Genomic DNA, 27,406 nt, shown 5'->3' with positions numbered 1-27,406 from the left:
TTCGGACAGCTTTCCCATGTCCCTTCCTCTCTGTCCACACCACCCCTTGGGTCAGGCTCCGCACATCTTGGGCCCAATGAAGGGCCTGCTGATGACACCCCTCTCTTCAAACTCCCCACCCCCACCAAACCTAGCCAAGAAAATGCCTGCTTTTAAAAATTGCCCCAGGGAGCAGGTTTAGCTCGGTGGCTGAGCACCTGCTTCCCATGCAGGAGGGTCGGGTTTAATCCCTACTACCTTCTTTTTAAAAAATTTTTATTTTATTTTATGCATTTATTTCTCCCCACCCCCTCATTGTTTGTACTTGCTGTGTCTGTCTTCCCTGTTTTTTGTTTTTTTAAAAATTTCTCTCCCCTTTCCCGCCTTCCCCCCCAGTTGTCTGCTTTCTGTCCATTCTGTGTGTTTTCTGTCCATTTGTATTCTCGTCAGCACTGGGAATCTGTGTCTCCTTTTGTTGCGTCATCTTGCTGCGTCAGCTCTCTGTGTGTGTGGTGCCACTCCTGTGCTGGGCGGCCCTCCTTGTGGGCTCACTCCTTATAGTGGGGCTCCCCTATGTGGGGACACCCCTGCATGGCACAGCACTCCTTGCGCATATCAGCACTGTGTATGGGCCAGCTCACCACATGGGTGGACGCTCTATCAGTTGAGCCAAATCCGCTTCCCTCCTTGTTTCTTTAGGAGGCACTGAGAACCACACCCGGGACCTCCGACATGGGAGGGAGGTACCTTATCACTTGAGCCACCTTTGTTCCCTGTCCCTCATGTTTTTTTCTTCTTGTGTCTCTTGTTGCATCACCTTGTTGTGCCAGTTTGCCATGCCTGCCCATCACGCCAGCTCACTGTCTTCTTTAGGCAGCACCGGGAACCGAACCATGGACCTCCCATGTGGTAGGCTCAACTGCTTAAGCCACATCCACTTTCCCCAGGACCTTCTTAAAAAAAAAAGAAGACAAAACAAAGCAAAACTGCCATGGTCACGAAACTCTCCTGCTCAAAAGCATTTCATTTTGTCTAGTGTGAGAAGTCCACATTTTGTAAGTTGGTCAGGCAAGCGTGTGCAGCCTGGCCCCGCTCTCGCTCTCGGCCCGGGTCTCCTGGCAGCCCCGCGGGGCACACACTGGCCTTGCGGGCTCTGTGCTTTGGTGCTGGCCCCTCCGCTCGCCCCTTTCAAGACTCAGCTCCAATGCTGCCTCTGGCAGGAAGCTTCCCAGATACCCCCAGGCAGGTGCACTCCCCTTTCCTGGGTTCCCAACCCAAGCTGAATGCTGGATTGTCGTTCTTCTGCTACATGGCCGTCTGTCTGGTTGTCTGTCTGTGGGGCCCCTTGAGGGGAGGGCCTGGGTCTCTCTCATCTTGTACATTCAGGGCTTAGCCTGGTGCCTGGGGTGCAGGAAGTCCTCAATGCATTTTGAATGAATGATTGATTAACTTTATCACTATACTTCGTTATTTGCCTATTTCTATTCCTATCTCTGCGGCTGCCTTCAATGTCACCATATTAATAAAAAATTTTTATAGGAAGACCTTTTTAATAATTAAACTCCTTGGACCTTGCCTATATCAGGGGCTGCTCACAGCAAAAGGAAAGCACGTTCTTTTGCGTGTTGGCTTCCCTTGACTTCTCATGGATTGGTTACTGTATTTCGGTCTCTTTTCCCTGTGCTGTGAGCCCAGCAGGCAGGGCTGCCTGGGAACTGCTCTCAGCATTCCTCAGAGCCCCCGCCTCGGCCTGGCCCCAGAGCAGGTGCTCAGCTCGGTGGAGTGGGCTTGCTGCTCCAGGGTGGGGGGAGGTAAGTGGGCCAGGCGGGGGAAGTTCTCGGGTGTGCCAGCAAAAGCAGGAAGCCCGGCCACCTGGGTCGGTAGACACGCCATAGCCGAGCTCCAGGGTGCCTTGTGGGAGGGGGCTTCTGGGAGCAGCCAGCCACAGCCCAGTATCGTTCTGGGAAACAGAAAGCAAGAGAAGGATGGGGAAGGAGTTAGGTGGGGGCGTAGAAGAGAGACGTGCGTGAGGGACTGGCAGCTGGGCGCGGGCAGCCAGAGCGACGGGGCGGGTGAAGGCGGGTGAGCCGGGCCCCCAGGGTGCAGCCTTAGGGGCCGCTTCTTCCAGGCCCGGCTCCCGCCCACTCCCTTCTGCGGCTCTAGCCTGACCCTGGTCACCGAACCCTGGCTTCCCACGTCGTGGTTCCTGGGCCAGAGTCTCCTTCATCAGGCCCAGACCAGACCCTCCCTGGGATTCGCACTCCCTTCTCTGCTCGCCCCTACCCGGGCACGTGCCCCACGCCGGTGTCCGGTGAGCCCCGGCCTCGGGGCCGCCCCCTCTCCTGGGTCTCGTGCTCCTGCCCGCAGACCCGCCCCTCCTTTCTTTGTGGCCACGTGCCCCAGCCAGGTGTGTGGGCCCAGGTGAGCTTCGCAGGGTCCATCTCTCCGCCCGCTCTGCGTGGCGGCAGCCGGGATCCTGCCAGCCCTCCGAGCCCCGTCTAGTGCTGTATCGTTTCCTTTGTCCTGTCTTGAGCTTGGGGGCAGAATGGATGAGAAATCTTCTGTGACCCAGGCCCCATACCTTGGACTCATCCTTCTTTTGTTTGTAAATAAAATATTCCAGTCACACAAAAGTGCAGAGATCAATATGATGAGCCCGTGTTCCCACCACCCAGCTCAAGAAATAACAGTTATCAATATAGCTGAAGCCCCCTGAGCTCCCTTCCCCACTTCCTCCCCGCCCTTCCCAGAGAGGCAGCCGTGATCCTGAATGTGTCATCATTCCTACAGACTCTTTAAATGTTTCCTGTGTGGATATGTGCCCTTACCTGACATAAAACATTATCATGCATGTTTTCAAACACAAATGGCAACACTATGTGTTTTCCTCCACTTCTTTTGTTTTGCTTAGATTTCCCTGCTGATACACATAGCTCCTGCTCATTCATTATCACTACAGTAGAATATTCCACTGTGAAAATGCGCCACACTCAACTTACTTCCTCTCCTGTGGATAGACCTTTAGGATAGATCCCATTGGAGTCATTCCAGACCTTTCTCCCATGCAGTCTCACCATCTATTTTTATTCTCCTGGTGGACTTGAGCAGATATTTGCACACTGATGTTCACAGCGGGATTATTCACAAGAAGCGACCCATGTGTCCACCAATGGGTAAATAAAATGTGGTTTATACATACAGCAGGATATTATTCATCTGTGAAACGGAAGTCCTGTACTTGCGACAACATTGATGAACCTTGAAGACATCAGCTTGAGTGAAATAAGCCAGACCCAAAAAGAGAACTATTGTATCTCACTGATTTGAAACAATTAGAATAAGCATCCTGATAGAATCAGGATCTAGAGTATAGGTCACCAGGAGATGGGGACAGCGCGGGGATAGGGAATGGGAAGTGAAGGCTTAGAATGTTCAGGGTTCCTACTCGGAATGGAGGAAATGGGAAATGTTTTGGTAATGGATGGTGGCGATGGTAGCAGGGCATTGTGAATGCAATTCACAGCCCTGAAATACGTACCTGAACAGGATTAAAAGGGGAAATGTCACATTTTATATATGGTAACAGAATAAAACTTCAAAAAAAGAATCCAAGGAACTACACTAGACAGTGAACCCTAAGTTACATCATGGACTTTAATTAATAGTACAACTATAAAAATGTGTGATCATCAATTGCAACAAATGTTCCGCACCAGTGCAAGGTGTTGGAGTGGGTGGTGGTGTATGGGACTCTTGTATTTTATGTAGGATTGCTCTGTGAATTCACAACTTCCCTAATAATAATAATAATAATAATAACAACAACAACAACAATGGCCTTCTGGTGTCATTCCCCAAGCAGCCCCCTGCTCCTAGACTCTGTCGCTGGTTCCCTGATGGTCCAGCGAGTCTGGTAACGGGCTCACGGCCCCAGTGTCCGCCTCGTCTGTTCCGCCTTCGCCGTTCCCTCCCAAGCCCAGGCCGACCTCCTCGCTCCTCTGCTGTAAATCTTCCCGCGGGCTCCACTCCCCCCAAGAGCGGGCCTGGGTCCCCCGCGTGGCCTTGGGGACCCTCTTTCCCAGTATCACCAGCACCATCTTCCGCTTCTCAGCCCTCCCGGCTCGCCCCAAATGTCCTGACCAGGCCCACCCCACCGTCCCTGCTATTGCGCCTCTTGGAAAGTTCTCTGGCTGAATTCATCTTTCTCTCAAGGCTCCCCATAAACCGTATCTTCTCCAAGAAGCCTGCTCCGAGGCCTCCGCGGGCCTTCGCACTTGGGGTCTGAATCATCGGTCTGGGCCCTGCCGGATCCACCACGTGCTTATGTAAGTACCAGACTGGCCCCCTTCAGCTGTGAGCTCCTCGGTGACACAGGCTGTGCCTTTCAGCCTTCGTCACCAGCATCGTCAGTGTCACCACGTCAGTGTCCACTACTGGGGACCGACAGGCGTGGGCCTGGGTACGCGCGTCACACCCTGCGCCGTTTAATTCTCCCTTTCTTCTTCTGAGCGGCCCGGGATTCTAGCCGCCACTCTGTAGATGGGGACGGTGCGTAGCAGCTCACCAAGCCCAGGCCTGGCCCCGCCTGCAGGGGCCGCGGAGGGCCGGGGTCCTGCCCCCTGCCTGCCCCTCCCCGATCCGGCCCTTCTGTTCTGCCCCGGGAGCTCCTCCAAGCCCCACCTCAGCCCTCTGCAGACCTAGCCTGCTCCCCCTCTCCTCTTCCTCCCCACTCCAGCTCCAGGCTCCCTTCTCCAGGCTCCTCCCGTCCTCACGGAGCACACCCATCCCACACTCCTATGGTAACACCCAGGACTGCACTTTATTAATCACGACCGTTGCGCTGACGCCGGCCAGTGCCAGGTGCCTTTTTGTATAATCTTTCATCAATCTTCTCAACAAGCCAGCAATGTAGAGATTGTTTACCCCACTCCATTCTACAGCCGAGAAACCTGAGCCCCAGAGGGGTCAAGCAGCTTTCCCAAAGCCACCCAGCTAGTGAGTAGCAGAGTCAGGATTTGAACCCACGTCAGGCTCACTCCAGGGCCTGAATTTGCTCTCCCACAGGGCACGGCATGCTGCCAATTTCCATTGGTTTCCCAGCCAGAGAAGCAGGTCTCTGGGAGCAGAGACCCACCCTGAGGTCTCTGGGAGCAGAGTCCCACCCCCTCCCCCCACCCTTAGCATGCTCCTAAGCTGGGGTAGCTGCCTGATGCAGACATGCGGATTCCTGAGTTCCGTGCTGAAGGGTGGCAGGGCCTGGGCTAGAAGCCCCAGTGCTCACGCCTCGTGGGGACCCGGCTGTGTCCCCCCACCCCTCCTCCCCCTCTCCCTGCCAATCCCACCCATCTTCAGGAGGTGGCCCGCCCCCATGACTGGTCCTGATCTGGGCCCCTCCTGGCCAGGACAGGGAGCCTTTCAGCCTTGGCTGCCCCCGTGCTCACCCTCTAGGGAGGGGCCGTGTTTTTCTAAACTTTTGCTCCCGAGCTGGAGGCAGACGGCAGCCAGCAGAGGGGGTCCCGTTTGGGACGTGCAGGTATGTGGCCTGCGTGACAGGCTGACACTGGGGCTACGGTGTGGTCTGTATCCCCCTGGCTTCTACAGGCCAATCACAGGCTTTCTAGGTGGAAGGGGCCTCTTGGGTAAACTTGCCCAGTACTGGCGTGCGTGTGCGCCTGCGCTCAGGTGGGTGCTGTGCGAGTGGGCGTGTGGGATGCCCGCGTGGCCCAGGCTGTGGAGTCACTGGGAACGCCCCATCGCAGACAGGGGCCTCTTTGTCTTCCTTGCTGTCCCTCCCTGTTCCAGCAGAACGGCTCCCCATTTGATTATTTTTATAGGGTGTTTCAGTCCTTTGTCCAGTCACCTCTGTCCCTCAGTGACTGTTCCAAGTCCCGTCTACCTCCTTCTGCCTGGAGAAGAAAGGCACCTGGGGTACTCTGAAGCTAGTGCTTAATTAGTCCCTGGTTCTGAGTACCCCAGGCCTCAGTTTCCCTACTGAGAGTCTGCAAAGAAGGAGGGAAAAAGTCAAAGTAAATAGTGCTACTAGGAAGCTGGCTTGAGCCATGGAGCCTTTGTCTCCTCTTTCCCCACTGTAAGCCACAGACTCTTAATTCTTAATCCTTCATCTCAGTTAACCTCTGGTTCTCTGGGCTTCAGTTTCCCTATCTATAAAATAAAGATGATAATAGTATCTGACTTGGAGTTGGCTGTGAGAATTATAAACCTTTTACAATAGTGTTTTTCTGGTATTTAAGAGCTCACAAGATGCTGGCAATGATCATTTCTATGATTAAAAATGTTTACCGGGGACTTCTTTGGGCCGGGTATGGGTGCTGTGCCTTCATCTCTTTTGCCTTTTCCAGGTTCTGTTTAGGGTGTTTCATAGGTCGTGAGGTGGAGGGGTTCTGGGAGGCCTACAAACAGCAGAATGAGGCCTTTTCTGACCTGGGCTAGGGGCTGCTCTTTGGGGATGGGGGTGTAGGCCTTTTCACAAGAGGCCAAGCTCCTCCACCCGCGAACGCCCCCCCCCCCCCCCAACGGGCAACTTTGCTCAAAGGAGCCGGTCTGCTTTGTCTAAAGCGCCCTCTGCTGGCTCTCGGCAAAAGGCCTTGGGCGGGGAAAGTGCTTTCTGGTGGGAGGGGAAAGGGGATTCTTTGATGCAGAGCGGAGAGGGCTGCATACCCCACCTGCAAAATGTCCAGCTTCGAGTTTCTCTCTTTAGCTAGCCTGCAAACAGCTTCTAAAGATAGGTTCCCTCTCCCCATAAGAGCTAAGACAAATGAAGAACCGCCACCCGGGGCTGCCAGGCTGCTTTGAAAAGCCACACACGGTTGGCAGGAGAGAGGCTGAACACACGCAGCTTCCTGATAGCAAAGCATGGTTGGGGGTGGTGGGGAGGGTTGGTCCTTATTTAGAAAAAGGGGATACTGGGGCGTGGGGGTTGCCCGAAGTGGGATTTGTCAGACCAGTAAGATAAATGAGTTATTGAATCTACAAGTTCAAAGCACCCGGAGGTGGTGGTCCACAGAAGCCTCCCGTTCCTTCTATGGTAAGACCCTTTCCTCTGCCAGTACCTGGGAGAGAACTTTACCCCGTGTCCAAATCCACTGGCCATGTATTTTGCCATATAAAGGAAAAGGGGGAAGCAGATTTAGCTCAATAGAGCATCCGCCTACGACATGGGAAGTCCAGGGTTCAAGCCCCGGGCCTCCTGACCTATGTGGAGCTGGCCCAGGCGCAGTGCTGATGCGCACAAGGAGTGCCGTGCCGCACAGGGGTGTCCCCCACATAGGGGAGCCCCATGCGCAAGGAGTGCGCCCCGTAAGGAGAGCTACTCCACGTGAAAAAAGCGCAGCATGCCCAAGAGTTGCACTGCACACACGGAGAGCTGACGCAGCAAGATGACGGAACAAAGAGAGACACAGATTCCTGGTGCTGCTGGCAAGAATGCAAGCAGACACAAAACACACAGTGAATGGACACAGAGAGAAGACAATGGCGGGGGCGGGGGGGGGGCGGGAATAAAAAAAATTCTTTAAAAAAAAGGAAAAGGACTGTAGTGGAAGGAGAAACCGAAGTTAGATAACTTGTAGGACTGTCCTGCGAGGCTGAGTGCACTCGTCATTTAGTCTCTGGCACCTGAAGGACCCGCCCGGCGCCGGCACGTAGAGAGGCCCCTCTTCTTCAGCGGTGGACCGAGGGAGCTGGGGGCTTAGCAGCCAGCACCTCTGGATTCTCCAGGACTTCTAGGGGGCTGGTGGGTCCCCAGAGGGGAAAAGGTGGGGGGAAGCTGCCACAGCGAAATCGTGGGTCATTATCTTATCGTGTTGTAGAGAATGCGATTGTCCACGCAGCTGGACAGGGCTTCGGCAGCCCCTGCCGAGGGCCGGCAGGGCAGGTGACAAGCCAGGGTGGCGCTGCTGCTTTAAAAGGGTCTGGTGGGCAAGCGGGCGGGGAGGCAGGGGCTGCCCCTGGCCGGACTGGCCAGGCCCCTTCCCAAGTACCCCAGGCACTATGCAAGGGTCCAGAGGACTGAGGCAGGGGGAGGAGGCAGAGAGGATGGGGGTGAGGCAGAGGGAGAGAAAGGAGGGAGACAGCAGAAAAGGGGTGGGAGAGGAGGTGGAGGCAGCCGAAAACAGAGGAGGGCTGAGGAGGAAGGCAGGAGACAGGTGGGAGCAGGCAGCGCCCAGCAGACCCACCTCCTGATCCCCGCCTCTCCTTGCTCCCCACCTTCCCCCCAAACTTGGCTTTTGGAAAGTTCCAGCAGTTCAGCAGAGGTTAGTGGGAAGATTGCCTTCAGATCTGCTGTTTCCTCAACAGCCCCCCCCTAATACCCCAAATACCCTCCTCTCGGCCAGAGGCCTGCGCAGCCCTGCCACGAGGCAGCTCTGGAAGGTGGCAGTGGCGCTGCAGGACGGGGACTGGCAGACAATGGTGGAGGCCCTGGGAACGGCCACCAGGACCTGGGACGTGAGGAGGGGGAGGCCCTGTTGAGGGGGGTGGTGGGGTGGGATGAAAAGCCAGTGGGCTGGCCTGGTGGGGGCCGGGGGAGGGCTCAGGACGGCCCTCTGGCTTAGTAGCTTACATGGCCTCGACTCGTCCCCTCCCCTCGCCGTCCGGAGACCCCCTGCATGTGTTTGAAGCGTCCCAAGCCCACCGGTACCGAGGTCCTTGCACACACACGTGCCACTTAGGCGTGGCACCCACAACACCCCACCTCGCGGATCACCATACTCGCCAACACGGGGGCGTGCACTCCTGTCCTGGCAGCCCCCCCGAGGACGCAGGTGACTGGGGCTTCCTCTCCGTGGGGGCAGCTGGGCACGGGGGCTGAGCTCGACAACGGTGGTGGCCGAGGTCCTGCAGCATCCTCTGTCCCTGGAGGAAATCTACTCCCTGGCTGAAAACATCCTGGCAGGAACGCAGATTTCAAATGCAGGAAAGGAGGGGCAAGGAGCTGGGACAGGTAGAAAATTCTGGTTTTTGAGAGAAAAACTCCTAAGAACACAGGATGGCCGTGGAGGGGCGCCGGAGAAGCCGGAGGGAGCCCTGTCCGTGAGCCTGGGACACCTGCTGCCCACGCCCTCGCAGGCCCACCCACCCCCACCCATGCACTTGCGCAACCGCCGCTACGGAAGCCCCGCTGTCCAGCCGGTGCCCCCAGGCGCCCCGGGGTGGAGCTGTCTCCCAGCTGGAAGGCCCCCCCCAACCCTGGTGACACACACAGGGCCCGGTGAATAGAGGACGTTTAATATTTCTGTGCTGATCAAACGGAACACAGGTGGGGAATACATGGGGGAGGGGTGGCTTGTGAAGGGGTGCAAGTGGGGGGTTCTTGGGAAATAGTCCAAGGAGTCTTCTCAGCAAAGGGGCCTGGCCTGGGGTGTCGGGGGCATCAGACACACCCGGTCTGCGGCCGTATGTTGGGGTCCCCCATAGGGGGTCTGTGGAGGGTCTCACTTTTTTCCCAGCTCCTTGGCTGGAATCCACACTCCCAGCGTGATGAGGGGATTGGTCCTGGAGAGGGGTCTGGAGAGCTCCCAGGAGCAGCCCGGGGGTGGGAACTAGGGCTCCGCGGCCGACAGCCCATGGAGTGGGGGCCCCATGGGTGGGCAGGGCTGCCTGCCCCCACCGCCCTCAGTCCTCTCCCCCTCCGCAGGCGGGCAGGGCTGGGCAGGGGCAGAGGGGAGGCGAGCAGGGCCGGCCCACGGGAGCCCCAGGGCCCTCAGCGGGGGGGGGGGGGGGGGTAGAGGAGGGAGGGGGCGTCTCGGCCACCAACAGACACTGTAAACTTTGGTTTAAAACAATAACTTAAGTGGAGGGGGGGCGTCCAACCTAGGGCGGGGGGGGGGGGGCGGCAGGGAGAGCAGGGTGTGCAGGAGGCGACAAAGGAAAAGCCAACAAAAAGTTTTGGTTTTTGCTTCCGGCATAAGAAAGGTCTTTGGTCATCCGTTTAACTGGGGGGGTGTGCTGAGGGAGGGCGAGGAGGACTGCAATGGGGTGAGGGTGGGGCTGCAGGCTGAGGGCTTCCTGGGAGGGGGCCGTGCTGCCCAGCTGTCCCGGCCCCACCCATGGGCCCCCCTCTAGCTCAGGGGTGGCTCCCTCCTCCAGAAGGCGGTGCCGGCCTCCCCGGTGCTCCCTGGGGCGGTGGGGGGTGGGGGTGCTGGCCCGGCTCAGCCTGGCCTCTGGCCTCGGCCGGGGGGGAGGGGGCAGTGCTGGAGGCGGGCGGCCCTGGGGGAGCACAGTGCTGGGCTCCCGCGGACCCCGAGGCCCAGCCTTGCTCCAGCCCACGGTGGCTGGAGGACGCGCCAGCGGAGGGGCTCGTTTCTTCTGGGGAAGATCTGAACCTGCACTTGGTTCCCCCTCAGGCCAGGGCAGGGACAGGAGCTGGGGTGGGGCTGTATTTCTTCACAGTACCGAAAAGGCGGCGGAAGGGGGCACGTGTCAGGACAGTGGAGGGTCTCTGATGGCCAGAGACACAGCCAGAGCTGGGGGCCGGGGGCCCTGGGAGGGAGGGGTGGCTTAGCCCCGCCTGCGGGTCTCCACGGCACCGAGGGGCCGTGAGGGGAGAGCTGGTGAGGGGAGTGGGCCCTGCTGCTGCTGGTGGTTGGGGGGCGGGCATCCAGATGCGGGGGAGGGTCTGAGGAGGGTCTGGGCCCTCGGGTCCTCCACCGGTCCCAGGCCAGGGGTCCTGTGTCTTCTGGGGTGGCACCGTCTGCCATTCGGGTTACTGTGGGAGCTGCTGGCCCAGGGACACCCCCATCGGAGTCCTGGAAGTGCCTTGAGGTGCGGGGGGGGGGGCTGTGGAGTGGGGGTGTGGGGGCCCAGGCTCTGCGAGGGAGGGGTCTCACCCCTGCCCTGCCTGCCCCAGCCCCTTAGGACAGCTCCTCTCCCGGCAGCTCCTCCTCCAGGTCCCTGTCCTCCGGGGGCCCCGTGGTGCTGGGGTTGGCGGGGCCCAAGGGGGGCCCCGGTCGCCCGTCCTCCTCCGCCTCGGCCGGCTCCTCCTTCACCTGCACCTGATGGCTGGGCAGAAGGGGCGGGGTGGGCACTCGGGGGGCCTGTCCGTGATTCCCCGAGAAAACCCGCTCAGAACGGGGCCCGGTGGGCGTCCCCGGCCCCCAGAACTGCCAGCCCACCCCTCCCCCAGGACGCGCTCAGCCCTGAGCCCCCGGGGCTGGCGCCTTAGGTCTGAGCGCCCCCAGGCCACGCCTTGAAGGAGGGAGTTGGGACCGGCTGCCTTTGCTTGGGAAGGAGAGGGAAAAAGAGGAGGAGAGGAGAAGGGAAAGAGGAGGGGAGATGAGAGAGCAGAGGAAGAAGAGCGGAAAAGAGGAGAGAGGAGGAAAGTAAGTGTTGGCGAAGATGTGGAGAAACAGAACCCTCATGCATTGTCAGGGGGGATGTAAAACGGTGCAGCTGCCGTGGACAACAGTTTGGCGGCTCCTCAGAAAGCCAAACATATCATTATCGTGACCCCACAATCCCACTTCTAGATAGGTACCCCAAAGAACTGAAAGCAGGGACTTGGGCAGATACTTGTACTCCAAAGTTCATCGCAGCATTATTCACAACAGCCAAATGGTGGAAGCAACCCAAGTGTCTATCAGTGGATAAACAACACGCGGCATATACAAGGAATATTACTCAGCCGTGAAGAGGGATGAAGCTCTGACCCGTGCTACAGCATGGCTGAACCTTAAAGACATCGTGTTGAGTGAAATAAGTCAGACAAGAAGGACAAATCTTGTATGATCTCAGACCTTATCTAAAATAACCGGAATATGAAAATTCACAGAGACAGTAGATTTGAGCTGCAAGGATGAAACGGGGATAGGGAATGGGCGTTAATGCTTAATTGGTACAGTGTTTGGGGTGAAGGAAAAGTTTTGGTGATGGATGGTAGCACAACACTGTGAACGTAATTAATACCACTGAATTGTATACTTGAAATGGGAACTGGCATGTTGTATGTATGTTATCCATACAACACAACACAAAATTTAAAACAAATTTTTAATTGAAAGAAGAGGGAAGAGAGGAGAGGGAAAAGAGAAAGGAGAAAGGGAGAAGAGAGGAGAGAGGAAAGAGAGAGTGAAGAAAGGAGGCTGGGAGGAGAGGGGGGAAGGAGGGAAATGGAGGGGGGAGGGAGGGGAGCAGAGGGGGGAGACGGGAGAAGAGGGAGGCCAACTGTCAGGAAGAGGGCCTGGAGGGGGTCAGGTGGGGAACCCCTGGAAGGAGACTCTTCCTGCCTGATGTCTGAGGTGCGGGGGTGGTGGGGTCCCTGCGGCGTGCTCACCTGTACTGGGGTGGGGAGAGGCGAGGGGGGCTGCTGCTGCCGTTGCTGGGCAGCGGCTCCCCGGGGGCGCCCATGTCGTCGTGGCTGAGCGGCAGGAGGCTGCTGGCAGAGCCGGGGTTCAGCATACCAGGGCTGTTGAGGAGGGGGAAGCTGCTCTCGGCCAGGGCAGCCTGAGGGGCACAGGGGGGTCCCGTCAGCGGGCTCCAGGGGGGTGCAGCCCCCACCCCCTCCAAGTCCCCGTCCTTGGACCGCGCCCCGACCTGCCTGCCCGTGCTCCTGGGAGAGGCGGCGCAGGCTGACAGCCGGGGGGGGGGGGGCCCTCGGTGCTGCCAGACCCCCCGCCCCCCCCCGCCCCAGCCAGCACGGCTGGGCCCCGAGCTGCAGTGGGCAGAGGCCTGGGGTTCGAGCAGAGTGGACTTCCCGCCCTCCCCGGCCGGCCGGCCTCCAGCAGGGCCTCTGCAGGGGAGGGGGTCTCCTCCGGGAGGCGGAGGCGTGGAGGGCAGGCAGGCAGGGCCGGGGGGGGGGCGCGGGCTGTGCGGCACCTGGTAGCTGGCGTTAAGTGCTCCGTAACTGAGGCCCGAGAGCATGTTCTTCACCAGGGTGGGGCTCCTGCAGGGCAGAGAAGGCGGGCATCGGTCCCCCCGCCCCTCCTGAGCCTCCCGTGCCAGCCGGCCTTAGGCGTGCTTGGCCTTGCCTGACCCTCACGCCGACCGCGCACAGGCGCCGACGGCTCCCCCGCACAGGAGGGCGCCCAGGCTCGCGCGACCCCAGCCACAGAGCTGCTCAGCGGGAGCCCCAGGACCCCTCCTGTCTTTAGCCCGTGCCACCCTCGGCGCTGCCCCCTCTCAGGGTCAGCCAGCTGTGAGCCCGGCCTCGACAGCCCCTATTTGGAAAGCCCACGCTCTGATGCCACTCTGTGCTCAGCCTGTCCCCATGTGCTCTGTACCAAAAGCTTCTCTGCGGGAGGGGTGTTTGGGAGCTGAGTCAGGGAAAGCAATGCTTGAGGCTCTCCCTCTTCCCCAGGGACTACCCCCCATTTACAAGGAGGCTCAGAGAGGTTAAGGGGCTGGCCCGCCGTCACACAGCTGCTCGGAAGAGGTGCCTCGGGAACCCAGTCTCCTGGTCCCGAGTTGGCGATGAGACGTGAAAATGCCTGGCGTGGAGAATGGCGCTCAGGGTGCTCAGGAGGGGGCAGCTGCCCTGCCCCTTCCCAGGCCCACCCCTGGCCTCAGCCCCCCGACTGCCTGGGAGGAGGGAGCTTTGAGGAAAGCAGGCACCCAAGGACACAGCCCTGTAACGGGCTTTAGACTTCTCTCTCCTCCACACAGGCCTCTGGCCCCAGGGGCACAGGCAAGAGGGGGGCTGAAGTTGGGGGGCCTGGGTGGGGAGAAGGCAGCGCTGGCGCCAAAAGGGAAGCCAAAAGAGAATGCTCAGACCCTCTCCTGGGTTCCTTTTCCATATAAACTGCACAGAGAGCAGAAAGCAAAGGAGCCAGAGGCCAGAGACCAGGTCCGCAGCCCAGCTGTGTAACAAATCTGCTGGGCGGTCCCCCACCAGCCCCTCGTCCTCTCTGGGCCTTCTCCCCCTATAAAATGAAGAGGCGGGGTTGGGGGATCTGTGGGGACGTGGGCACCTCTCTGTGAGCTGGGGGAGGCGTGAGGCGCGGGGAGGACAGCTCCCACACCGCTGCCCCCACGGGCGGCACCTGCCCACGTCCAGCTCCTGTCTCTGGCACAGGTCCCCGTGGCCCCCTCCCTCGGCCGGAAGCGAGCACAGGGCAGGCCCTAAGTAGGTGCCTGCTTTCTGGTCCTCCGTCACTTCCTGACCTCAGCCTCCCCTACCCCTTTCCTCCCCACCGTCGAGCCTGGGGGGGGGGGGGCCCGCGTACCCCGTCATCTTTGGCGGTCTCCGCTTCTGGTATTCCCGCTCGTCCACGGTCCACACAGCACCCTTGACGTTCTCCACGCGGACAAAGCACTTGTGCAGGCTGAGGTTGTGGCGCACGGCGTTCTGGGGGTGGGCAGAGGCACAGAGGTGGCTGCTGGGCCCCTCCCCGCCCAGGGGAGCACAGGCAGGGAAGTCCACCCAGCGGCGGCAGCGCGTCTTGGCCACACCCGGGGATGAGCAGGTGCAGTCCCCGGCTGCGAGGAGACCCAGGGGCTCGCGGCCTTTTCTCTACCAACAGCCCGTTTTCCTACCTGCCCCCTCTTCTCCCAGCCACGTGTTGGGAAACTCGACCTACTGAGTGATATCTAGTTAGTGACCACTTGTCTTCCCATCACTGCTAATCAAATGCACGAGTTGCTGCTCGTTGGGGCTTCTGACCGGCGTGAGGTAACACTCCAGCCCAAAGCAGGGCTCCGAGCCTCCGGGAATGCTACGCGCCGTATCTCGGGCACGTGCAGAATTCCCATCCAGCTTTTTAAAGTTTTGGCGACCACACCTGGGACCCCACTGTACCTTCCCAGACCCTTAGGAGTGTGGGCGCCCCAGCTTTGAGCTCTGGTTCAGAAGAGACAGCTTATTGAGAGCACAAGGTATTCAGCAGAGCCCCAATACATACTTGTTGAAATAAACCCGCTGGGAGAAGAGAGTGTGGGTTTAGCAGCTGGAAGGCAGGAAGGGGAGAGAAAAGAAGAAAAGTCACCTTGTCACTCCCACTCCTCCCAGCAGGATAACCGGGAATTGAGGTCATCTGGTTTGTAGGACAAACTTGGGTGAGGGCGGGGGCACGTGGTCCAGCTCTCCCCACGGGAGAGACCCACCGAAAGGCCCACTACCCACCCCCACGCCCCTCAAGCCTGTCCCCGCATGTCCTCTCTGCGCCCCCCCCGAGAAGCCCCCAGCCGTCCCCATCCCTGTCTGCCTGCGTCCCTGTCCCTGTTACCTGTCCTCCCTCAGCCTCCCCCTCCTCGTCCCCATCCTTGTCTCCTCTTTACATTTCTAAACGGGGAAGAAAGCGGGCAGGGCGGGCAGCCGGTGCCCCTGGAGATCCCCTCTCCCTCTCTCCCTTCCAACTCTTGCCACTTGCAACTGGCCCGATTTCATTACCAATTTTAATTTGCCTCTAATTAAATCCTGTGTATTTTTCCGACTCGCTTGCTAATCCACGAGGGAGGCGGGCGGCTGGAGTGGAATCTCTTGGAGTGATAATTACAAAGGGCCTAATCACGCCGGGGCTCCTGCCTCGGAATAAATTTGCCCGCATTACGGGGCTCCGATCCTCCGCTTTGCAAATGAGAATGACCCCAATTTCCGAGGATGGCCTCACTGGGGCTTTTTTCCCTCATTTCGAAGCCTGATTCGTGATGAGAGACTAATTCGTTACGCTGAAACATTAACGGCAATTTAAGGGGTCTGGCGGGGGCTGCGTAAACAAAAGGATGGGCCCACAACACGGCCTTGGGAGGGGATGGACACAGGGGGCGGAACAGGGGGACCCTCAGCTTGGCAGATGGCAGCTCTGGCCCCGGATGAACAGCAGCTGGTCTGGCCGCACTCTTCTGCCCTGGCCCAAAGTGGACAGCACCTCAAGGAAGGGTGAAGTAGGAAGAAGGGAAGAAAGCTGGAAGAGTTGAGGAGAGAAAGGAGGGACCTCAACGGGCAGCCAAATGGGCAATGAATAGACAGTAGGAGGGAAACAGAGTTGGGTGCAGACAGGGCACATTTCCCAAGTAACACGAATGACACTTGGCTATAAAAAAACCTGAAGGTCAAAGTGGACCTCAAGCTGAGGTGGATTCGGCACTGCCACAGGGAGGGAACACACCACTCAGGTGGCCAAGGCTGGGCAACCCGTTGAAGGTGCCATGGACGGCCAAGGGGCTGGGCTATAGGCAATGCCAGTGGTGGCTTCACACCGAACATCAAGTGGTTTGAGGAGCTCACCTAAACCAGCTCTCCTGACCTCAAAAAAGGAGAGAAGCAGAAACTGCAGTGGGCAGGTCGAGGTAGGAGAGAACAGAAAGGAAGGCAGGTGCTGAGTGGACTCTGCCCCAGGGAGGAGGGTATCTTCTGGAAAGGAGGCCCTACATTGCTTCTCCTAAAGGCAAAGCATTAATACGTAATTTTAAAGTAGCAGTGTTTGCAAAACATTACATAATAACTGTAGGGGTGGTCCCTTACATTTGTATAGGACCCTGTCATTTACAAAACCCTTTCTCCAAACAGGCCTGGAGGTTGGGGACTGGACCAGGTGACCCCAAGGAGGCCTGCTGGCTCGGAAGGAGGGCGGTGCTGCGATTGGCAGCCGATGACATCACTCACAGCCAATCGCCAGTCTCACAGCCTCTCTCCCAGGCCTTGGGAACTGGGCCCGGGGACGTGGAAAGTCATGGAGCAGTCCCCCCAGCACACTCCCCGAGCTGGGTGCTGTGCAGACCCGCTGAGTCCTGGGGGGCAGGGACCCCCCCCCCAGCACTTGTTGAAAGCTGGTAGGATGAGGGGAGGTGGCCTGTTTAGACGCAGTTTCCACGCGGGCCAGCAGGGGGACTCAAGAGCCAGGGATCCAATTCAGGTTCCGAGCTGGGACTCTCCCTGTGACTACCCACCCCCTCCTCCCTTCCACCGCCCCCTCCCAATTCTGATGTCCCTTCTAACCCCGCTGCTCTCACACCACCTTAGCGGCAGGAAAACAAACGGCTGAGCACACTGGCCCACCTCCGTGTCCCACTTTTCCAGCCCTCCCCCATTTCCCTGCCTCTAGTCCCCCAGGAAAACTCTTATGGCTGAAGGTGTTGAAATGACTAATTGGATGGAGACAATTATCTTCCCGGCCCTGACGGCAGAGCCGGGGAGAGAGTGCGGATGCCGGCGCGAGCCTGGCGTGTGGGGCCACAGGCTCGTCCACGATGCGCCCCCTCTCCCCGCTCCTGGGGCTTCCGAACAGGCCCCTTTAGCCAAGGGACCAGCCCTTAGGGTCCCTGTGAATTTAGTCCAGACCTCCCATCGGGCTTGGCCATTCCCCTCTTCACGGGGCTCGGGAGGCAGCACCCCAGAGGGAAGGGGGGCTACCAAGGCTGGCAGGAGGGGCTCCCCGGGAGGCAGCCGAGGGACACCCTGCCACTCCTGCTGAGGTGGGGGGACACTGGGCCCAGCCTGGGCCCTGCTGGGGGCGATTCTGCAAAACCACCTCTGGGGAAGGGACAGATCGTCAGGCAGCCTTGGTCTCAGAGAGATACGGAGACGCCCAAGGGTCCGGGGCCCCTGGGGGCGGCGGAAGGGGCACGCCTCACCTTCCAGGTGGCAGTGTTTCTCCGGAAGTAGGCGAACATCCTGGTGAACCAGTTGTAGATTTCATTCAGGGTCAGCTGCCTGTCGGGGGTTTCTAGAATGGCCTGCGAGCAAGAAGGAAGCAAAGGTGCCTGGTCCCACAAGGAAGGGTCACAACCTGAGTTCTGCCTCAAGGAGGTCTCTTCTTCCTGAACCCTGTGGGCAGAGGGGGCCTACTGCCGAAAAGTGAGGACCAGGGGGCCAGAGGAGCTGCTGGTGACACCCAGCCAGAGGCCGGAGGGAGCACAGCCTGCAGGGCTTGGCGCTTTTGCACAGAGCGCAAGGGAATCTTCTGGAGGGAAAATGACTTCCAATGCTCCTGCCCCGCAGGGGGAAGGAAAGCAGTATCCTCAGGAGACAGGGGGCATGGGGGCTCCTAGGAATTGGTCCTGATTGTGACAAAAGGCACCTTAAGCCGAGATGGCGCGTGTGCGTGTGAGAACGGGCGAGAGGGGGCGTGTGCCAGTGGGGGATATCAGAGGGGGCGGGCCCACGTACGTGTGCTTCGTGTGTGACTAGTACCAGAGCATTAAGGACACGAGGGAGGGAGGGCGGCAGACTAAGAGTGTGCGTGCGTGGAAATGAGAAAGCGAATGGCACAGCGGGTGCGAGTAGTAAAGAAGAGTGCGTACGCCTCCCTAGCCACGTCCACATGACCGGCAGGCAGGCAGAGCCAGGGGAAAGAGGAGGAGACCTGTGGGAGGGTCCACAGCCCAGAAGGAGAACGGTGTGGGAGTCCCCGGGCCTGGGGCCTGGAGGTGGGGGTGCAGTGAGGGCTGGGGTACGGCGGCGCGCTGCTCTCCCCTCCCCGTGGGGCTCACCTGGCGGATGAGGGAGGCGTAGGTGAAGGGGGGCCTGACGTCGGCGTTCTTGTAGAACTCGTGATTCTGGGCCAGCTCTGGGGGGACAGGCAGAGGGTGAGGGAGCGGGATGGGGCTGCCCAGCCCGGGACGCGCCCCTCCCCTGCGGCCTCCTCACCTGAGGAGATGGGGGAGCAGAACTTATCGCTGCTCCTCCTTCGGGCGGGGCCCCCGCTGTGCAGGGAGGCAGAGCCCAGGCCGGGGGGCCGGAGGGGGGTGATGGGGGCGGCGGCCGAGGTCGGGGGGTGCACGAGGCCGTCTGGGAAGGAGTCGGCTGCGGAGACGGTCACCTTGGAGAATGAGGAGGAGCCGGGGACCGGGTTCAGCTGTGAGCAATGGGGAGGGTGCTGAGACCGGCCCTGAAGGGTGGGGGTCCGAGGGCAGCCCAGGGGGCCGTGGAGGGGTCCTGGGAGGGCCGTGGAGGGGTCCTGGGAGGGCCGTGGAGGGGTCCTGGGGGGCTGTGGAGGGGTCCTGGGAGGGCCGTGGAAGGGTCCTGGGAGGGCCGTGGAGGGGTCCTGGGAGGGCCGTGGAGGGGTCCTGGGAGGGCCGTGGAGGGGTCCTGGGAGGGCCGTGGAAGGGTCCTGGGAGGGCCGTGGAGGGGTCCTGGGGGGCCGTGGAGGGGTCCTGGGGCCGTGGAGGGGTCCTGGGGCCGTGGAGGGGTCCTGGGGGGGCCGTGGAGGGGTCCTGGGGGGGCCGTGGAGGGGTCCTGGGGGGGCTGCGGGCAGGGGGCACCGCTCACCGGCTGGCTGAAGGGCTTGGGCTCCGAGGGCCGCATGTGCAGGTGGGCCATCATGGCCTGCAGCCGCTCGCTCTCCTTGGCCAGCTGTGGAGAGCGGAGGGTGAGGGGGCGGGGGGGGTGGCACCTGCGCCCCGAGCCGCTCTCCTCCTCCCCCACACCCTACCTCCCCTGGCCCCCGAGGGCCATGTCCCCAGACTCCTCCGAGAGTGCCCTATCCTCCCTGCCACTCACCTCCAGGACCCCGTGTCCCGGCTCCTGGAAGGCCTCGGCCCCTTCTCCGACCATTCCGCGCCCCCCAGCCTCAAGGCCAGGTGCCGGCTGCCCACTCCAGGAAGCCCTCCGCCCTTCTCCCCAGACCAGACCGTGTCTGCACCTCCCGGCTTGAGCACATCGCTACACATAGCCACAAACCAGGGGCCTTCTTCCTAACAGCTCGTCCCCCTTGGGGCAGGGACACGGCTGGCGTGGCTCTCAACAGCGCCCGAGCGCCCAGTCCAGGGGCACCTACACGTGAGAGGGTCCCCAGGCAGGCAGTGCAGGCACGGAAGGGAGGGCGAGCGACTCATTCACCCTCATTAGTAGACTCAGTGCCTCTTCCAGCACTGCCTCTCACGACTGCCTGGTTTGAGGGCACTGGGTCAGGGCCGACCGGCCGACTGTCCTGAGTATCTGGACAGCCAGCTACGGGGCTGGGGCTCGGGGGCCGGGCTGCCTGGGTTCCCATCCTGGCTCTGCCACTCACGGGGTGAGTGACTTTGGGGAAGTTATTTCACCCCTCGTGCCTCAGTTTCCTTCACCTTTAAACGGGGATAACACTAGCACCCGCCACCTATGGGTGTTCTGGGAACGAGCAGAGTCAGGTGGGTGTGACGCTCAGTAGGGCACCCTGGAAGCCCTCCACCCGCTAGTCATTATTCTTCGGTTGTTTTTAGGTAGTGGGTCTCTTCCCAGAGATCCTGGGAGGGATGCCCCTGGCATCTGTTTCCCTTCAGAGTCCAGCCCCTCGCATTGCACAGCCGTGATGACAAGAACCTAGAAAGCCTGAGGGTGGCCACACGACGCCCCTGGAGACCCCAGACCACTCGTGCAAGGCAGTGCTGGGGCAGGGGCGGGGGGCTGAAGCCCCCCACCCCCGCCCCTCACCCCAGGGCCACACCTGGATCTCCAGCTGCTGGACCACCTGCATCTGGACCCTGCACTGGGCCGTGCTCCGGTCATCCAGGGCGTGCTCCGTGTTGAGGTGTCTTCCCGCGGGCAGGGGCAGAGGAGAGAGAGTGGGCGCAGGTCCTCCCGCCGTCACCCCTGCCCACCCCAGCCTCTGGCCCCGCCCACAGACAGAACCAAAGATACAAAGAGAGGGAAGAGGTGGGAAAGTGGGCCGAGGAGGATGCTGCCTCCATCGTCGTCAGCCTCCTTTGATGTCTTTGCTAAAATCCCAGCTACAGAGGGATCTAATTGCAAATGAACTAATTAAGTAAACCTCTGACGAAGCGTGAAAACAATTTGTTTGACCCTGATGCTGCAAGGGTCTGGGAGACAGCGGAGTTAATCAGTCAGTGACAGAGCCTGGCACGGCCGTGGCAGCTGGCCGCCTGCTGCCAGGCTCCTGTCCGCCCCCCCGCCCCGCCTGTCCCCCTGTCCGCCGGCCCTGGGCCTGTCACCAGGCCGTCACTTCAGGGGCTGAGCCTGGGGGGGATGCTGGTGGGGGCAGTGGGTGGAGAAGTGCTTCCGCTCTCGCCTTGTCTGCCCAGGGCTGGGGTGAGGAGGCTGCGGGCCCCAAAATACAGACCAGGGCGGGGGGGCAGGAGGGCGGCAGAAGGGAGCCAGGGGGGCGCTGACTGGGGGCGGAGAAGGGGTGAGTGAGGTGGGGCAGCTGGTGACTGAGGGCCCCCGAAGGGACAAGTAGGTAAGTGGGCTAGGGGTGGGGAGGCTGGGGGAGACCCGGGCGCGCAAGTGGGGTGTCACCTACTTGATAAACTGGCCCAGGTCTTCGCACAGGGTCTCACAGCCTGGCCACTTGCACTCTCCGTGTCCGTACAGGGGGTGGGAGCCGGGGGTCTCCTCGTGGGAAGAGCTGGGAGGGCAGAAGGGAGGTGGAGATGAGAGACTCTGGACGCCCCACAGGCCAGGCCAGGCTCAGCCCATCTCCCTGGCTGGTGACGTCTCTGTCCCCCCACTGGCTTCTCAGAGGCCGCGCGCCCACCCCACAGACACTGACCGTGTGCCCGCGAAAGGGGGAGAACATCCGGGTCCCTCCCAGCCCCCCACCGGGACCCCATCCCTTCAGGGCCCCCAGGGGTGCCCTCGAGCCGGTCTGCAATGCCCCCTCCCGGGCTAGACCCCCGCACCTGTCTCTCCGAGGCGTGAGCACAGTGGGCTGTCCGTTGGGCAGGGTGTGGTGGGAGAGGGGGGGAGAGACCTTGGGGGGGGCGGCGAACGAGGTAGCGGTGGCGGCCGTGCCGGTGAGGTCCAGCCCCTCCTGCTTGACGCTGTCCTCGGCGGGCTGCCCCGGGGTGCCCTCGCCCTTCCACAGCTGCGGCAGGTCCGTGGGGCACACAGCAGCTGCGGGAGAGCGAGGGGAGGCTGGCGGGGTCCCGGGAACGCGCCCTGGAGCAGGGGCTGCCCACCCTTGGGTACCGGGGAGGGGAGGGGGGCGGGACGCTCACCTTGCGGGAGGGTCTGGAGGGGCCCGGAGGCCTGGCTGGGCTGCAGGCTGACCAGTCCCTGCCTCTGCAGGTTGAGCAGGTGCTGCTGCTGCAACTGTTGCATTTGCAGAAGCTGCTGCTGGAAGGCCAGCTGCTTGTTCCCCAGTGCCTGGTGGGGGGCGCGGGGGGGTGGGCAGAGAGGAGGGCCGTCGGCCTCAGGCATGCCACCTGGCCCCCACCCCGCGGCCACCCCCTCCCAGGGCCTGTCAGTCCCCGGAGCTGCCGTTGCGGCGTCCGCAGCGGCAGCGGCCTCTCTGCTCCCGGCCCAGCTTCCATAGGGCTGCATGCCTCCTCGCAGTAAACACACGCATGCACGCACGCACGCACGCGCGCAAACACACACAGCCGGAGCCAGACGCGCAGCACGACGCCCGCCCGCTCCCCTCCTCCCCCTCCCGCCCGCGCTGCTCCAGCTCCCCGCACCGCAGCTGTGAGCGCCCGGGAGGGGGGAGCCCCTCTCATCACAATGATCGATGAGCCTGTCAGACTCTGGGGGCCCCTCCCGCCTGGCAGGCACCCTTTCCCACATGCCTGGGTGCCCCGCTTCCAGGCTGGGGAGGGGGCGTTCTCTCCTCCAGCTCCTCACCTCTCCTGCTTCTTAGATACAGAGAATCGAGGAACCAGAGGGGGCTTGGGAAGACCGGCCGGACCCCGGGACCCAGGCTCAGGGGACGGTCACATGGCCTGCCCAGGCGTGCGCGCGTTCTCGCCCACACCCTCCTTCAGCTCTGCGCACAGGCACTGACAAGTCAGGCTGTCAGCAAGTCTTTCCTGAGCCCCAGGAGCCCAGTGCGTCCTGGGTGCTGGGAGCCGGGAAGCCTCTGCCTGCCCGCCCTGGGGGTGGGGTGGGGTGGGGGGGCTGGCCATTCAGTAAGGAGACTGGACTAGCACCCGGCCTCAAGATTTATGGGCAGATAATGCTGCAATTACAAGATTGCTGGGGGGCGGTGCACCGGTGGAGAGTGACTAGGTTTCATTAGGGCCATTTTTGGGGAAGGGGCAACTTAGAACTCGGCTGAGGTTTGGACAGCAGGAGGTGCGGGTTGGGGACGTGGGTGGGGGTGGGGGCATGGGCTGCAGGGCCCGTGTGGTAGCTCAGGAGGCTGTGGCCCAGATGGGGTGGCCGTGTGACCGGGGGTGAGAAGGGGTGGCTGGAGGGGGCTGGCAGGATATGGCAGAAGTTGGAGCAGGCTGGCGGTGGGGTTACTTGGGGGGGGGGGGGGGAAGTGGCGAGTTGAAGTGCTGGGTCACAAAAAGACAAGGGAGCTAGATGACTGGGCGTGAAAACGAGGCAGCTGGACACGAGTGATACCGGTCACTCGGACTGATGGCAACATGCACACCCATCCACGCGTGTGTGCGGAGAGACCACAACACTCGGCCTCCCTGCTCTAACCACGCGAGGTGGTGAGAACGAATGGCGTGAGGGCAGACGGAGGCATCCAAGGGAGCTGCGAGTCCCACCTCTCCCACGGGTCTCCGCTCCCCTCCCCCAGCAGTTCCTGGCTTTTCTGCTATGCCCACGAGGCAATTCTCTTCCAGCCCCGTGCACACTCCCAAGGGCTGCAGGTGACGGGGCAGGGGGTCCCTTACCTCTTTGGGTTGCTGTTTCCCAGCCTGCTGTTGGGTGAGGAGTTGTAAGTGGAGTTGCTCTTGCTGCTTCTTGTAATACTCCTGCAGCTGGGGGGGGGGGGGGGCGGGGGGGCTCACCGAGGGCAGAGCAACCCCAGCCCTGTCCTCTCTGGGTTCCCGGGACAGGGGTGGGAGTTTCACTAGGATAGTCAAACAGGGCTCCTGGCAGGGAGATGTTTGCTCTCTCCAATATGCCTTGAGAGGGGGGTGGTCCCTGAGCAGGGCCAGGATGGGGAGGCCGTGGGGAGGGAGAGGGGAACCCCATCGCGCAGTTCTGAGCCCCCCTTCTTGGGGTGGGTCTCTGGTGCAGGTCATGACAAGGGGCCAGCTGTTCTAGGATTGATCTCTCGCCTGGGGTTCTGGAGATAGAGGTGGGGCCAACACACAGGAAGGGTGTGGGGGGCTGGAACAGGAGGGGCCTGACTGTGGAGCACCCCCCTCCCCCGAGCTGCCCTAGAGGAATGCAGACCAGTCCAGCTTGAGCAGTCTTTCTGGGCACCAAAGTAGTTTTGGTGACAGCTTTGGCTTTCAGTGATACGGGCAGTAAACAGGGTGGGAGGTGGGGGGCTGAGCGGGGGGACACACCCGGCCCACCCCTGCCTATCTGGGACCCCTTAGCTGCTCCAGGGCAGACCCACCTGTTGGAGCATGAGTGCTTGCTGCTGCTGGAGCAAGGCCTGCAGCTGTGGGGGCGACAGGATCTGCTGCATCTGCTGGGGGGTGAGCATCTGGGGCGACATCATGGCCACCGACACGGGCACCTGCGGATTTGGCCCATTAGCCTGCCTCCTTGGTCCCCAGCCTGGGAGAGGCACAGCCCCCAGGCCCGCACATAGTACGGGAGAGTGGCTCCAGAGTCACTGGGTTCGAATCCCAGCTCTGCCACTTACTAGCTGTGCATCTTTGGGCAAGTGACTTAACTTCCCTTTCTATTTCCTTGGAAGTAGCAGCGGTGCTTACCTCTTAAGGTGATCATGAGAATTAATAAGTTATAATCTTGGAACAAAGCTGGCACATGGTAACTGCTTGGAGATTTGGCTATTATTGGAGGATACGTCATTTTGGGGGCGGAAGAGGAGTCTCTAGTGACAGCAGTCTGTAGAACCCACACTTTAGAGGGGCTCCCCACCGGGGATGTGGAGGGGCAGCGCCAAGCCACTCCGGACTCTCGTTCCAGCTCTCCCCAGACCACTACCTGCAGAGTGGGCCTGCCCAGAAGGACAGTCTGCAGCCAAGGGGGGATTCAAAGAGTGGCCACAAGGCAAGGACGCCTTGACCTTGGCCCTGCTCACACACATGCCACGCACTCCAGCCACTTGTCTAGATGGCACACGGTGGCCAGGGCTGGAGCCAGGGAGCACTTGGGGCCTTGAGGTGTGTGCACGTATGCATAGCTGTGTCTGTAGGCGGGGAGAGAACCAGGCAGGGAGGCAGGAGCGCCGCCTTCCACTCCTAGCTCTGCACTGGACTTGCTGTGTGACCTCAGGCAAGTGCCTTATCCTTTCTGTTTCCTCAAACATACAACACAGGGAGCAGTCTACGAGAGGTGACTCTACCCAGCTGGAGTAGACAGATTCTACAAGTAGAGCAGCTTTCTGTCCCCCGCCCTGGGTTAGGCCTCTATAGGAGGCCCCCCCAAATCCAACTGTAGGCAAAACCCCAGGAGAGCAGCAGTAATATACACGGTCCTTTCCCAGCCCACCTGCCCTGACACCCCCAGCCTTTGCCGTCATAGCCGGGAGGCCAGTGCCACTACGCTGTCCTGTCCCCTTGTGCCACAATGGACAGGTGCCCCAAAGTGGCCGCTGCCAGCCACCCCTTCACCCTGAGAACCCCGAGTGCACAGGACTCTTCTCTCAATTCCCCCACTCCCAAGCCCTTGCAGGGAGCAAACAGTAGGTGCTCAAAACAGCATTTGCTGCCCTGGGCTGAGCTGCCTTCCCCAGCAGAGAGAGGCCCCTCTGCAGGCCCTGGGGTGGGGACAGGGGCAGGGGGGAGCGTCCTGCAGAGACTTGTCCTGGGCAGCACCGTGACGGGTTCGGTCCGGAGGACTCCGGCCCCCTCCGCTCCCCCCGCCACAGCCCCACCTGCTTGCCCTCCCCCAGCCCCAGCTGCTTGCCCCCCCATCCCTGGCAAGGGCAGGCCTAAGCCTCATGCCACCGACAGGAGATCCCTAGGAAGAGGAGCAACCAGGAGCCTGGTGAACCCAGCACCGCGGGGAGGGCCCAGCGCCCGTGACCCCAGCACCGCGGGGAGGGCCCAGCGCCCCTGAACCCAGCACCGCGGGGAGGGCCCAGCGCCCCTGAACCCAGCACCGCGGGGAGGGCCCAGCGCCCCTGAACCCAGCACCGTGGGGAGGGCCCAGCGCCCGTGAACCCAGCACCGTGGGGAGGGCCCAGCGCCCTTGAACCCAGCACCGCGGGGAGGGCCCAGCGCCCGTGACCCCAGCACCGCGGGGAGGGCCCAGCGCCCCTGAACCCAGCACCGCGGGAAGGGCCCAGCGCCCCTGAACCCAGCACCGCGGGGAGGGCCCAGCGCCCCCAACTCCTCACGACTCAGGCCGCGCCCAGGCCTGGGCTGCCTGCTTCTGGCGGCCACTGCCGAGCTTTAGCCATGGGCTCGCCACCAGAGCGAAGGCTCAAAGGCCTCGCCGCAGGCGCCGGATGTGCTCCCGTGGGGTCTTTTGACCCCCATCCCCGCCAACGAGGAAACGGGGTAAAAAGGGACCAAGCAGCGCATCCAGGCTCGAGGCCTCAGGTGGCAGGGCGGGATTTGCGCCCAGGCCTGCGCACCCCCTGGTTCCCAGGGTCTCCGGGGCGCGCTGCCTGTCCTCTGCCCCCCCCCACTCCTGACGGCCCAGCTCGAGGAGGGGTAGGGAGAGGGTGTGGAAACTGCACAGTCCACGGGGCTGGAGATTCCGGGGAAACGCTTCCCTCTTCACAGCTCTGTCCCGTTAGCCCTCCCGGGCAGTCCAGGCTGCAGGGCTGTCACCGGCCCCACCCTCCAAGGGCCCTGGGAATGGGGGCGGACAAGGGCACAGGCCTGCCCCCTTGCAGAGCTGGCCCCGGGTCTGCTCTTGGGTGCCCCAGAGGTTCTGCCATCCAAAGACCTGGGGTGCAAAATTCCAGGCGGGGGGGCACCAGGCACCCACACCGAAGAGCACCCCGGGCTGGGCTCCCCTCCTTCCCTCCCACCCATGGCTCCCAGCAGAGGCCAAGCCCAGCACCCTGCATTTCTGAGTCAAGGGTCTTAGGTTCTGGGACATTCACTAGTCCTTGAAATCGCCACGCCTCCCCGTCGCGCCTGCTATGCTAACCGGGGCTTGAACACCTACTGGCTTCGCAGACCGTGCTTGGGGGTGCCCGTCACACGCCATCACTGCTAAGCCCCTTCCGTGCGTCATCTCACTGAACCTTCACAGCAGCACTGTGAGGAGGGTTTCATATCAACACTGCCGTTTTGCAGATGAGAAAACTGAGCCAAGAGAGGTTCCATAACCTGCCCCCATCCCCCAGGGAGGCACTGGGAGAAGGGGCGAGTTAAAGTGATCCATATGCCCTTAAATTGTATGTAAATGTAAAGAAAACCCGCTTTTTAGAAAATTCAGATTCTCCCTTTCCCTTTGTCCATTCCCCTTTCCCTCTCCCTTCTCCCCATTTGTGCCTTTGGCCCTCCTCGGGCCTTGGAGGGCACTGCCTGGCCTGGTCACTTAGCACCAAAGGGCCTGGGATGTTCATTCTCATCAGCAAGAGCTGAACCAAGGAGCTCGACCTGGCCCACGGCAGGGGCGGCCGAGACCCGAAACCACAAGATTTTTCCAGGCACTAGGAATGTGAGCCACGGAGACTGGCATGCGAGAAAGGATGTGGCCTTACTGTCCTATTCAGAGACCAGGGAATGGAAGGGATGACCTTGGAAGGTCTCCCTGGCT

At 61.2% G+C, this 27,406-nt stretch overlaps 1 protein-coding gene across 3 annotated transcripts in view; it reads right to left on the bottom strand.

Annotated features, from left to right (window-relative positions):
- Positions 1 to 9,209: 9,209 nt before the first annotated feature.
- FOXP4 (forkhead box P4) overlaps positions 9,210 to 27,406 on the bottom strand; it is a 58,125-nt gene continuing 39,928 nt past the window's right edge. For 2 of the 3 annotated variants that reach the window (XM_058306703.2, XM_058306702.2), the window contains 14 exons: positions 24,114 to 24,236; positions 23,437 to 23,523; positions 21,805 to 21,952; positions 21,487 to 21,700; positions 21,108 to 21,212; positions 20,295 to 20,382; positions 19,139 to 19,222; positions 18,518 to 18,725; positions 18,361 to 18,437; positions 17,503 to 17,604; positions 14,157 to 14,278; positions 12,811 to 12,877; positions 12,269 to 12,438; positions 9,210 to 10,998 (listed from right to left, as the gene is read on the bottom strand). In XM_058306703.2, the coding sequence (XP_058162686.1) occupies positions 10,851 to 10,998; positions 12,269 to 12,438; positions 12,811 to 12,877; positions 14,157 to 14,278; positions 17,503 to 17,604; positions 18,361 to 18,437; positions 18,518 to 18,725; positions 19,139 to 19,222; positions 20,295 to 20,382; positions 21,108 to 21,212; positions 21,487 to 21,700; positions 21,805 to 21,952; positions 23,437 to 23,523; positions 24,114 to 24,236 (1,743 nt within the window). In that variant the 3' untranslated portion in view covers positions 9,210 to 10,850. The remainder of the gene's footprint in view (positions 10,999 to 12,268; positions 12,439 to 12,810; positions 12,878 to 14,156; positions 14,279 to 17,502; positions 17,605 to 18,360; positions 18,438 to 18,517; positions 18,726 to 19,138; positions 19,223 to 20,294; positions 20,383 to 21,107; positions 21,213 to 21,486; positions 21,701 to 21,804; positions 21,953 to 23,436; positions 23,524 to 24,113; positions 24,237 to 27,406) is intronic. The other variant, XM_058306704.2, reaches the window with a different exon arrangement.

Source organism: Dasypus novemcinctus, chromosome 11 (assembly GCF_030445035.2).
Source record: "Dasypus novemcinctus isolate mDasNov1 chromosome 11, mDasNov1.1.hap2, whole genome shotgun sequence".
In the NCBI taxonomy this organism is placed as follows: domain Eukaryota; kingdom Metazoa; phylum Chordata; class Mammalia; order Cingulata; family Dasypodidae; genus Dasypus; species Dasypus novemcinctus.
This window is presented reverse-complemented; position numbering and strand designations above follow the sequence as displayed.